Source organism: Sceloporus undulatus, chromosome 11 (assembly GCF_019175285.1).
Source record: "Sceloporus undulatus isolate JIND9_A2432 ecotype Alabama chromosome 11, SceUnd_v1.1, whole genome shotgun sequence".
Classification (NCBI taxonomy): Eukaryota; Metazoa; Chordata; class Lepidosauria; order Squamata; family Phrynosomatidae; genus Sceloporus; species Sceloporus undulatus.
In genome coordinates, this window is record NC_056532.1 from 998,043 (window position 1) to 1,011,190 (window position 13,148).

Here is a 13,148-nt window from a genome sequence, read left to right on the forward strand (position 1 = left end):
ACAAAGGCCTAGCAGAGCGTTCTCTCTAGGGATCTCTAGGTCCTCCAGGGCAACACTGGAGGAGCCACAAAGGCCTAGCAGAGCGTTCTCTCTAGGGATCTCTAGATGTTTCAGTGAAACTTTTTGTAAAAGACGACCATAGAGTTGCACTGGAGGACCTAGATATTCCTAGAGAGAACATATGAATCAAATCCGTGAATAATCAAAGCTGCAAATATCAAAGCCGCAAATATGGAGGGATGAGTGTATATACAGATTTATGTATTGTATAATATTCGTTGTATGAATTTTAAATTTTATAATAAAAAATCTATATGTACTACCCAAAAAAAAGGATTTTTGACATTAAAAAAGTAGAGGAATAACTAAGTAAATTAGGCCTCTATTCTCTGACCCATAAGCTGTAGCTGCGCTTCCATCCTCTGACTTTAATGTAGATACCTCCTACAGGGTCTGGGCTTTTAAAGATGTGGGATGCAACTCTACCTGTTGCAACAGTCGCATCCCACATCTGGCAAAGCCCTGACTCTGTAGGAGGTATCTACTAGTGTCACAAAATACATCACTTCATAACTGTATCATTCAAATCCTTGATGATAGGACTTCATACCCATCTGTTCAATGCCAAGCATTCTAGTTCTCAATGCATCCAATATTTGTTGCTACTATTGTGTTTCTAGCTTCAAAGTAATGGTAGGGAGAGGTGTCCGACCAAACCTTCACCACTCACTTCACCCTCTTCATACAAGTCTATACTACCAGATGGTGAAACAAACTGGGACCAGCAGATAAGGTCTACAGAAAATCAGTCCTTTCTCCTTGTCATACCTAAGGAATCTAAAGAACGGAGGGGTTTCTACCATCACAAGGATGGAAACCAAGTTCAGCCCAGTGAAGAAAACCAGAGGGACGAAGAACGAAAACATTAGTCTGGTTGAAAGTTAGATCGGACTGTATAAAGGAAAGAAAAATAACACACAGGATGGCGACAAATAGTTCAAATAGATCCACGTCGATCATATAATCGAGGAAACCTGGAGTCAAGGAACACGTAAGGAAGTACATGTAAGATAAGGGATTCATAGGCCTGTTCCAGACTGCCAAAATAAAGCTACTTTGGGTCTCTTTGGAGGTATGCTGTTTAAATGATGCATGCACCCTAAGAGTCCGGAAGCTGCACCAAATCTGCCCTCCAGTGCTTAGGAATGGAGTGTGGCTTTGGCGCGACTCTGGACTCTTAGGGCCCATGCATCATTTAAACAGCATCCCTCCAAAGAGACCCGAAGCAGCTTTATTTTGGCAGTCTGGAACAGGCCTATGTCCATCACATGCTGGGTTGCAAGCCAGTTGCTTAGCCATAATCCATTCGTATGCATTGCAACAATTGAGGAAATCCACAAACTTAACATGGCAGCTTTGTTTAAGAATAGCACAAATTGCGTCCATGACCATCTCCGACGCCATTCCCAAACATGCATTTAAAAAGCAGAGGTCCACTTACAAAGTAGCCGGTCCCCAAGCTGGACGAAGCCGAAGTCTGGAAGGAAACACAAGGAGACAAATCAGAAGCAACTCTCTCTCTCTCTCTCTCTCCATATATATATATATATATATATATATATATATACCCACATCCCTCATTACTGGATTTTTAAAAGTGTTTTTCATCTGCACAACATTGTACTGCAGGCTCTTGGCCCATGTCATCTGCTAATGAAACAAACACCACCGTTATCGTTTAATCACTCCCCCACCTTTACGTTTCTCAACAGCTCCGCTGACAGTAACACGCTATTTGCCGAAATCCCAGGCTCCGGCGGTGGGTGTAATTGCCAATTTATTTGACAGGCAGCTGGATAATGAATTAATGATGGCATTTTGGCCTACGCCGAGACTAAATAGACACATATCAACCAACCTCCATGACATGCCTGCATTCAGGGCCCTGGACTCCAGCAACGTAGCTTTGTGACAGTGGGATAGGAAAGGGAGGGTGGAGGAATCCCTCGACTGATAGGATTCAGAAGGAAATAGCTGCGGGTTTGGAATAATGGATGCCATGTTCTCCTTTTTTTCCTTCCTTCCCTCCCTCCCTTCACTGCGGCATATATCAATTTGTTTCATTTCACAAAAGCGGGAAGGAAGGCACCAGAAATAGATTTGAAATAGAAAGCATACAGATGTAGAGAAGTGTTTCTATCCCATTACCTGACTTTCTTGGGGTATTTTGTTAAACCACCTTAGTATTAGTTTTTGGTGGGGTTTTTGGGCTCTGTGGCCATGTTCTAGAAGAGTTTGTTCCTGACGTTTCGCCGGCATCTGTGGCTGGCATCTTCGGAGAATGCTGGCATGGAAGAAAGTTGGGTGTATATTTACAGTATGACCCTGGGTAGGGAGGAGTGATTTCCATGTTAATCTTTGCCTATCCTACCACCCTGAGGCCTCTCCATCAACAACAGAATAATACACAGATTAACATGGAAATCGCTCCTCCCTATCCAGGGTGACACAGTGTATTTATATCTATCCAACTCTTTCCATGCCAGCATTCTCTGAAGATGCCAGCCCTATCCAAGGTCACACAGTCTATTTATATATATCCAACTCTTTCCATGCCATCATTCTCTGAAGATGCCAGCCCTATCCAAGGTCACACAGTATATTTATATATATCCAACTCTTTCCATGCCAGCATTCTCTGAAGATGCCAGCCACAGATGCTGGCGAAACGTCAGGAATAAACTCTTCTAGAACATGGCCACAGAGCCCGAAAAACCCACAAAAATCTATGGATATCAGCCATGAAAGCCTTCAACTTCCCATCTTATTTTTGTTTCTTGCTTCTCTTCAAAAGGACACACACACATGCGCACATTCAAAAGCTTCTTGTGGGCTGTGTGAGCAATTTTATATCTGGTTGTGCAAGTAGTTGCATGAGTCCCCATCTGGGAAAAGACAGGATGTAAAGAAAATGATGGAAGGATGCGTGGATAGCCAGTTGCACAACCTAGCGCAAGTTTAAAAATTCAGGTTAGAAAATTGACCCAAAACCAAAAAATTTATTATTTACTAGCTGTAAATAATCTATATTTCTATAGATTTATTTATTTATTTGTATATTAAAGAAAGAGAGAAAGAAGGGAGAAGAGAAGGAGATGTAAAACGTTGCCGCTGGTGCTGGGAATTGCCAGACAATATTTTGGAACAACAGTAATGTTACGTGGATATTATTTTAAAATAATACACACAAAGAACTGTAAGAATGAACACTGTAAGTGTAACACATTTGCTCCTTTTGTGAAATGTTGCCTTCCCCCAAACAGATAAATAAACAACTGTAAACAACACAGGCACTATGGCTGACTATCATGTCCCAAAGGGAAACAGAAGAGATGGACTGACTGGCATCCAGCAATGATAAGTGACCAGAGCGCATGAATCGGCCTTTGGCTGTTGTGCTATTTCTCATAAAAGGTATTTTTGGCCCTGGAACACAAGAGGAAACCTTTCTGCATTCAGCAGCTCATCAAGGACCCAAAGAAATTACATCCTTCAGGTCTTTGAAGATCGGGTCGCACTGATTTTGCATATATATTGTGAATTAGGAGCGGAAGCTGGGTGGGGAAGCAGCTTGTGCGGCTTGTGTTTGTTCTGGCCATTGTTAATGTCAGTCTGACAGAAGGAAGGAACAGTGGGTATCATTTCAATTTCTGATGTCAACATCAAATTACTTATTTAATTTCATGCCTGGCGAAGCATTGTATAGCTACATGCAGAAGCATTTCACTTCATTTGTTATGCTGTGTTTTTGCAGCCATTGGCTTGCCTTCCGACTGACAGCTTTAATTACGACATGAATTTGATTGCGCTGCCGAGGAATTAACATAATGCAACAATACATTGAAGCGCCCAGCCTCAAATACACACATAATCCCCCCCCCAATACAAAAACAAGCGCATGGGAAGACAACAGAAGCAACATGCCCAGCTCCCCTGTTGAATTCCCATGTGCGCTCTGGCACCGTGAACCAGACCTAACCCATTTGATTGGAAGAGCTCAAATGTTGAGATCTGTGGTCGAAAACTCTGGAAGAGCTTCAAATTCAACAATTATTTTTACACTTATTGTAACCCTTAGCAATGGCAATAGCAATAGCAAGTGCCGCTTATCGGTGAACTAGCATTCCCCAAGCGGTTTACAATGTGTTCGCCAATTGCCCCCAACATGCTGTAGGACTTGTCTATGTGCAGAGCACATGCTCTGCCTGCAAATGGTCCAAAGGCTCAATCCCTGGCATTTCGACTTGGAAACGTATCAAGCTATGGAAAAGACAATCCCTCTTTCTCTCTCGGCTCACCTGGTCTCAGAGATGGATGCAATATATAACACAACATCATTTGCTCCCTAACACGTTCTCCTGTTCTTCTGGATGGTTGTTATAGCTGCAAGGAGGAGGAGGGCTGCTTCAGATGCACCCCCCGGACATTTGTTGAACTATGGACAAATGGGAGTTCTTCCTCAACCATCCTGGCGCATCTTTCTATCTGCCTAGATAGCTTCACAGAACCATAGAATCACAGAGTTGGAAAAGACCACAAGGGCCATCCAGTCCAGCGAGAGGAGGGCCTGACAAGGTGTGACCCCTCTTCTGGTGTGGTCCGCATCCCCCACACTCCCCTAGTAATACCACTAGCATTAACCCGTCATGATTGACAGAAGGAAAGTATCCTGGCATGGAAATAACATATTTAGAATCATAGAGTTGGAAGGTTGACCCCCAAGGGCCATTCAGTCCAACCCAGTGGTTCCCAACCTGTGGGTCGGGACCCCTTTGGGGGTCGAATGACCCTTTCACAAGGGTCGCCTAAGACCATCGGAAAACACATATTTGCACATAGCAATGAAAATAATTGTATGGTTGGAGGTCGCCACAACATGAGGAACTGTATTAAAGGGTCATGGCATTAGCAAGGTTGGGAACCACTGGTCCAACCCCATTCTGCCATGCAGGAACTCTCAATCAAAGCATACTTGACATATGGCCACCCAGCCTCTCTTTAAAGACCTCCAAAGAAGGAGACTCCACCACTGTTTCCACTGTTGAACAGCCCTTACTGTCAGGAAGTTCCTTCTCCTCTTTTCCTGCAGCTTGCATCCATTGCTCAGGGTCCTATTCTCTGGAGCAGCAGAAAACAAGCTTGCTCCCTCCTCAATATGACATCCTTTCAAATATTTAAACAGGGCTATCATAGCACCTCTTAACCATCTCTTTTCCAGGGTAAACATACCGAGCTCCCTAAGTCACTCCTCATAAGGCATAGTTTCCAGATCCTTAATCATTCTGGTCACTGTCCTCTGGGTATGTTTAGCCTGAAGAAGAGAAGGTTAAGAGGTGATATGATAGCCCTGTTTAAATATTTGAAGGGATATCATACTGAGGATGGAGCAAGCTTGTTTTCTGCTGCTCCAGAGACTAGAACATGCAACAGTGGAAGCAAGCCACAGGAAAAGAGATCCCACCTCAACGTTAGGAGGAACTTCTTGACAGTACGAGCTGTTTGATAATGGAAGACATTCCCTCGGAGAGTGGTAGAGTCTCCTTCTTTGGAGGTCTTTAAGTAGAGGTTGGATGGCCATCTCTTGGGGATGCTTTGATTGTGATTTCCTGCATGGCAGAATGGGGTCAGACTGGATGGCCCTTGGGGTCTCTTCCAACTATGATTCTATGATCCTACTAAAAGAGAGGTGGGGTGGTGGGAATCTATCTGCCCTCTTTTAACTTCAGCTACTTCTCTTGGCTGAAGAGCGGGGTATAAATAAATTATTATTATTATTATTATTATTATTATTATTATTATTATTAGTGCAAATCTTCCTTTACTTGTCATTATAGAAAATGTATTTACCGTCCCTTTTATTCCATTCCTGTTTTTTATTTCGAGCAGCATCCACAATATTATCGGTCCCACAAAGCGATCTGCAGTGTGATGTCTACCACTATATATAGTCTCCCAGCGGCAAACACACAGCCAACATACAAATGAGGATCCCATCCCTTTCCTTCTAGTGTTATTTTGGTTCTCTTTCCTAAACAATCCACAATGTTTTGTTTACTTGTCTGATGATGTCTGCGCATTGCGCTAATGTATTCAAGGTACCCGCCGCAACAATTCGGCAGGTCTGCTCCTTGATGAATAACAACATCCCAGTACAGAGCTGAGTCGTTGGCTGTTGTTTAATTCTCTTTCTCTCTTTCTTTCTCTCTCTCTCTCTTTCCTCCTATTTTCTGTTACAGTAGTTCCAAAAAAACAATTTCTAGTGATCCATTTGCAAATCCCCTCAATATCCTAAAATATTGCAGTACTAATATATCAAGCCGAATACATATATATTAATAAGTGTGCGGCGTAGGGTGGGGGGGGGGGATGAATTATAATGCATGAAAATATGAATAAATCAGGGGGAAAGGAAGACAAAGTTGGGTTGACTCGAATTCCTGGTTGAGGAAAACAGAAGGAGCAGCCATCTTGCCTTAGAGCAAAATCTCAACTGAGCGAATTCTACTGCGGGCGAGATTTTGATGAGATGAAATTGGCGACAGTCTTTCTGCTTTACATAAGGAGGAGGAGGAGGAGGAGGAGGGATGACAGCTTCGGTGTCTTTCGAACCCGGAGGGCAGCCTTATCCAGAAAGCAGAAAACAAGTTGTCAGTCCCCTAAAGCTTGCAGAAGCAGAGATGCAAAAAAAGGGGAAGGGGGAAGAAGACGGGGAGGAAAAAAAGGTTTACGACAAGAGCAGCCAGTGCGGATTCATCGCCGTGGTGTCAAGCGCTGTTGGCTAATTAATCGCCCTTCATTTACGACTTCAAGCTTGTTTGTTCACTTATACCAGAGACCTTTGTTTACCCCCCAACTGTGGACGGGAGCGATGGGCATGTGTATATGTATCGGCAATATATGTATATAAGGAGGGAATCAGATCTGTCTCTGATAAAGATTATGATCCATTCGCCAATCAGAGGCTCCTATATTTTTTTTTAAAGGCTCCTAACTGTGCTTTTGACTTTTAGCAGCCAACAGTCAAAGGAGATCATTGCAGGGCAAATCCATACTGAGATAGAGGTGGGTCATAACCGCCTGGAATGGATAAGCCTGGGGAGTAGGCATCCCGTATCCAACCCGGGCTTCTCCGGCAGCTTTGAACGAATGTGATTTTTCATAGAATCATAGAATCCTAGCGTTGGAAGAGATCCCAAGGGCCATCCAGTCCAACCCCCTGCCATGCAGGAAATCCACATCAAAGCATCCCCGACAGATGGCCATCCAGCCTCCATTTGAAGACCTCCAAGGAAGGAGACTCCATCCTTGGAGTTTGTTCCACTGTCAAACAGCCCTTACTCTCAGGAAGTTCCTCCTAATGTTGAGGAGGAATCTTTTCCTGCAGCTTCCATCCATTGCTCTGTGTTCTAGTCTCTGGAGCAGCAGAAAACAAGCTTGCTCCCTCCTCAATATGATATCCATTCAAATATTTAAACAGGGCTATCATATCACCTCTTAACCTTCTCTTCTCCAGGTTAAACATCCCCAGCTCCCTGAGTCGTTCCTCATAGGGCATGGTTTCCAGACCCTTCGCCATTTTAGTTGCCCTCCTTTGGACATGCTCCAGTTTCTCAATGTCCTTTTTGAATTGTGGCACCCAGAACTGGTCACCAATATTCCAGGTGGAGCCTGACCAGAGCAGAATATAGTGGCACTATTACTTCCCTTGATCTAGAAGGCCAGGTTGGATACGGGATGCCTACTGCCCAGGCTCCTAACAGTGCAATAAGATCCGTCCCAGGCGGTTACAGCCCAGGTCTATCCTGACACGGATGTCGAGTGAGATAATCTCCAAAGTCTCTCTTGGTGCCTTGGTGCTTTGCTTGCTTGGAAGATATTATCCGCCTATAGCGGACTGCAGTCAAGGAATCATAAAAAGACTAAGAATGGGGAGGACAGCTATGAGAGAACTAGAACATAAAGGGATGTTATATTGAGGAGGGAGCCAGCTTGGTTTCTGCTGCTCCAGAGACTAGGACATGGAGCAATGGATGCAAGCTCCAGGAAAAGAGATTTCATCTCAGCATTAGGAGGAACTTCATGACAGTAAGGGCTGTTTGACAGTGGAAGGCACTCCCTCGGAGTGCAATGGAGTCTCCTTCTTTGGAGGTCTTTAAACAGAGGCTGGATGTCCATCTGTCGGGGATGCTTTGATTTTTAGATTTCCTGCATGGCAGGAGGTTGGACTTGATGGCCCTTGGGGTCTCTTCCAACTCTATTATTCTATCCTACAATGTAAAGACATAGAACTGAGCACAAAGGTTAGACTCATACAAGCCATTGTATTCCCTATTACCATGTGTCGATGTGAGAGCTGGAGAGTTAAGAAAGCAGATAGGAAGAGAATTAATTCATTTGATATCTGGTGCTGGAGAAGAGTGCTGAGGTTCCCATGGACAGCCAAGAAATCCAACAAATGGGTCCTAGAGCAGATCAAACCAAACATCTCTCTGCAAGCCAAGATGACTAGACTGAGGCTGCCGTACTTTGGCCACATCATGCGGAGGAAGACTCACTGGAAAAAACAATAACACAAGGAAAGGTGGAGGGAAGCAAAAAGAGAGGAAGGCCACATAGTAGATGGATGGACTCTAGTAAGGAGGTCGTGGGTATGAAGCTGCAGAGCTGTGGAGCATAGGGAGTCTTGGAGATGTCTCATCTACAGGGTCGCCATGGGTTGAGATGGACTCGAGGATGGATAACAACAACAGCAATTGTCACCCTTCCAAAGGCTGACTTTGCCTCCATGGCTGGTGCTGATCAAACACATCCCCAGTTTTCCTGAAGTTGAAAAATAGTGGCCTGTAGACAAAGTCACAGCCTTCAGCCAACTAGATAGATGCTTTTAGATTGCCTCCATCTTTCTCCCTGTCGTACCTTGTTACATCGGTTTCTTATTGCAATATATAAGCCTCTGTCATCTAGGTGGATATTTCAGTCCATTGTCCGTAGATATTACAATTCCCCATATATATGTATATCTCGCCCGCAGGAGAATTCATTCAGTGGAGATTTTGCTCTAAGGCAAGATGGCTGCTCCTTCTGTTTTCCTCAAACTGGAATCCAAGTCAGCACGACTTTGTCTTTCTTTCCACCCTCATTGATTCACATATATATATATATATACACACACACACACACACACACACCTGACAGAAACAACTTGAGATTTTACGAAGGTGGAATCAAATATGAGAAAAATTGAGGATGACAGACTGATCCAGCCAGATATGATGGTCAACAGTTTGGGACCCAGAGGCCTCCAGCCCCTCAACCTTCTGCAGGCTGCACTCTCCCAACCCGAACATCAGTTCTTGTTGCCATTTTGATGGAGACACATAGGGAAAATGAGGTTTTTTTAGAGGTTGTTGGGAGATTCTGAGTGGTGGTGTATGGGGATTGGAGAGGGTTTTGTTTTGCACTTTCCGCACACATGGGAGAGCACTGGATGTGATGTTGAGTTCCTCCTGAAAAATGTACTGTCTGATACCCTGAAGAGCGACTTACAGTCATAGAATCATAGAGTTGGAAGAGACCCCAAGGGCCATCCAATCCAACCTCATTCTGTCATGCAGGAACTCTCAATCAAAGCATCCCCATTGACAGATGGCCATCCAGCCTCTGTTTGAAGACCTCCAAAGAAGGAGAATCCACCGCTCTCCAAGGAAGGAGTGTCAAACAGCCCTTACTGTTAGGAAGTTCCTCCTAATGTTGATCTGGAATCTCTTTTCCTGGAGCTTGCATCCATTGTTCCAGGTCTTATTCTCTGGAGCAGCAGAAAACAAGCTTGCTCCCTCCTCAATATGAGACTTTCCAGTCAAGTACAGTGGTACCCCGGGTTACGAATTTAATTCGTTCCGCGGCGCCGTTCGTAACCCGAAAGATTTCGCAACCCGAAAAAGCCATAGCCGCTAGCGCTGGAAAGCCGCGATTTCGTGCAAAAAAGCGCCGAAAAGCACCAAAATTTTTTTCGTAAGCCGGGGAAAAAAAACGTAACCCGAAACAGTTTTTTCCTATCTAATTTTTTCGTATCCCGGAAATTTCGTAACGCGGTCATTTCGTATCCCGGGGTACCACTGTATTTAAACAGGGCTATCATATCACCTCTTAACTGTCTCTTGTCCAGACTAAACATCCCCAGCTCCCTAAGTCTCTCCTCATAAGGCTTGGTGGTTTCCAGACCCTTCACCATTTTAGTTGCCCTCCTTTGGACACATGGCTCCAGTTTCTCAAAGTCCTTTTTGAATTGTGGTGCCCAGAACTGGACACAATATTCCAGGTAATGCCTGACCAAAACAGAATAGAGCGGCACTATTACTTCCCTTGGTCTAGACACTATACTTGTATTGATGCAGCCTAAAATTGCATTGGCCTTGTTAGCTGCCGCATCACACTGTTGACTCATGTTCAGCTTGTGGTCTACTTGAACTCCCAGATCCCTTTCACATATATAAGTCTCCTTAAGCCAAGTGTCCTCCATCCTATATCTGTGCATTTCATTTTTCCGCCCTAAGTGCAGTTCCTTACATTTCTCCCTGTTGAATTTCCATTTTGTTATCTTTGGCCCAGCTTTCTAGTCTATTCGGGTCATTTTGAAATGAGTGGCTGCAGTACAGGATTTAACCAATGCACCAGGAGATGCCAACTGCTCCTTTTCAAGGAGGAACATTACCATTAGCCAAAGCAGGAGCAGCTGCAAGGACATTGGTTCTTCATCCCTGATCTTGGTGACGTCGGGGAGAAAGAGTGAGACTACACAACAGAGGAAGATCTTTATTCAAGCTCAGTAGTGCCACTTGTGTCTGGCTAGGTATTTTTCCAGCTTTAGTTGGAGATGTTAGTTAATGAACCTGGGACATTCTACATGCAGAACATTTGCTCCATCGCCGAAGGGGGAAACACAACCTGGGCTCTACTACAACCCGGAGGAAGGAGCGCTGCCCGGTGAGTTTCAGTATCTCTGCCCAAGCCATCATCATGACCACCAGCAGTGCAAGAAATGCCTGGACAAAAACATGTACTGTATTTACAACTCACCCTGGTTGGCATTTCCTAACTGACCGCACTTCTCTACATATTTGCTCCATCCCCCTTTCTGGGTGTGTCCAAGCAGTAAACAGGTTTTCTGGAGTGAAAAAGGAAGCAAAAAGTGACATCTGCTGGTTGATAGAATTCATGGTAGTCTGTCGCTTTCTGTATATGCATTTTGGTTAATCCATTCTAACCCTCCGCTGAGTTAAAAGTTCATCATTTTATGCATCCTGAATTTTGCAACACTCAGCTGCAGTGGATAGTTGCAGCATTAAAAGGAAGGAAGAAAAGCTTTCGCTCCGTCCACTTTCCTCCCATCGTGCATGTTTTTATATACCTCTTATCATGTTGGTGGATATACCCTTGAGGAAACATCAAGGCTTTTGATGAGGAGACAGCCTAAATGTACCAAGCGTCTACTGGGCAGCAGTAATAGTGAAGGGTGACACTGGCGAGAGACAACAATAGTGGTACCACAGCCAACTCTTGTTAGCAATGTGCAGAGGGAGCCATGGTAAATCCCCCATTGAATATTCTTACCATGGAAACCCTATGATGAGACAAGCCAAAGTGAAAGAAGAGACAATGTCAGGATTCATGTGCGGGAGGGCAAAGGACAAGGACAAGCAGCACTGTGCTTAATGGTACAACAGAATAATTCTATGTGGGGCTGCCTATGGAAACTGTTCAGAGACGTCAGCCATGTTTCAGTCCCATCAGATTTAAAGCAAGCTATAAATTGCAATTACTGATATTTTCTGTTCTAGTTTGTTTTAATGTGTTGCAATCCATCATGGGGACAGTAAGGGCTGTTCGATAGAGGAACAAACTCCCTCGAAGTGTAGTGGAGCCTCCTTCCTTGGAGGTCTTTAAGCAGAGGCTGGATGACCATCTGTCAGGGATGCTTTGATTGAGAGATCCTCCATGGCAGAATGGGATTGGACTGGATGGCTTTGGGGTCTTTTCCAACTCTAGGACTCTATGATTCTATGGCGCGGTACATACCGCCCCAAAAAGGTGGGCTGCAGGTGCCTAGTTTTCCTGTTTCCAAACTGCAAAGCAAAAAGAACCCGGAAAAACTGGGTTCTTCTTGGTGCGTGCGCATACGGCGTCATCACTGCGCACTGTGACGCATCCATGACAGAAGTGCGGCACCTGGCGGTGCGGATGCGACACCACGCTTGTGTCATGCACGCATGCACATCCCCATATGGACGGTGCCACATAAAGATGGCTCCGTCTATACATGCTAGGATTCTGGAGCGTGTGGATGCTGCATGCTCTGGAACCCAAGAATCGGCCCAGGCCGCCACAAACTGGTGGTCTGTACTGGGTCCAAGATGATACTATGACCATGCTGGAAGAAAAGTGGGATATGATATTAACCAAGCAACCATTAAACTACGCCACAGCTACCCAACAACACAGTTTGTGTGTCAGTTAGAGAATTCACCTGCTCACATACCCTCCTAACCAATTCCCATCTTCAGAGGATTACTAGAAGCAAAGAGATTGTGGAGAGGACAATGCTAAGTCAGCAAGTTCTTTCTTTGTGATACCCCCTCCTTGTCTAGATGTCTTGAAAAAGAGTTTGAACGGCTACCTGCTTGGAATGCTCTAGCTAGAGGGTAAAGCGATGGAGGATGATGGTTGGATCAAATAGCCCATAGGGCCAACTATATAGTTCTACGATTCCCTCCTTATGACTCTATATTCGCATATTCTCTTCTTTGTGTCTTGAAAAAGAGTCTGGACAGCTACCTGCTGGGAATGCTCTAGCTAAGGAATAAAGCAATGGATGATGGTGGTTAGATCAGATAGCCCACATTGATTGATTGATTGATTGATTGATTGATTAAATTAAAGGGGCAACTCTATGATTCATAGAATCATAGGCCTGTTCCAGACTGCCAAAATAAAGCTGCTTCGGGTCTCTTTGGAGGTATGCTGTTTAAATGATGCATGCATCCTAAGAATCCGGAAGCTGCACCAAAGCTGCCCTCCAGTGCTTAGGAATG

The 13,148-nt window shown here is 44.5% G+C and overlaps 1 protein-coding gene across 5 annotated transcripts in view; it reads right to left on the reverse strand.

Annotated features, from left to right (window-relative positions):
- Positions 1–13,148, reverse strand: part of LOC121916876 (autism susceptibility gene 2 protein homolog) — a 386,634-nt gene that overhangs the window by 124,134 nt on the left and 249,352 nt on the right. For all 5 annotated transcript variants that reach the window (XM_042442407.1, XM_042442406.1, XM_042442410.1 and 2 more), the window contains exon 4: positions 1,502–1,537. In XM_042442407.1, coding sequence (XP_042298341.1) covers positions 1,502–1,537 — 36 coding nt within the window. The remainder of the gene's footprint in view (positions 1–1,501; positions 1,538–13,148) is intronic.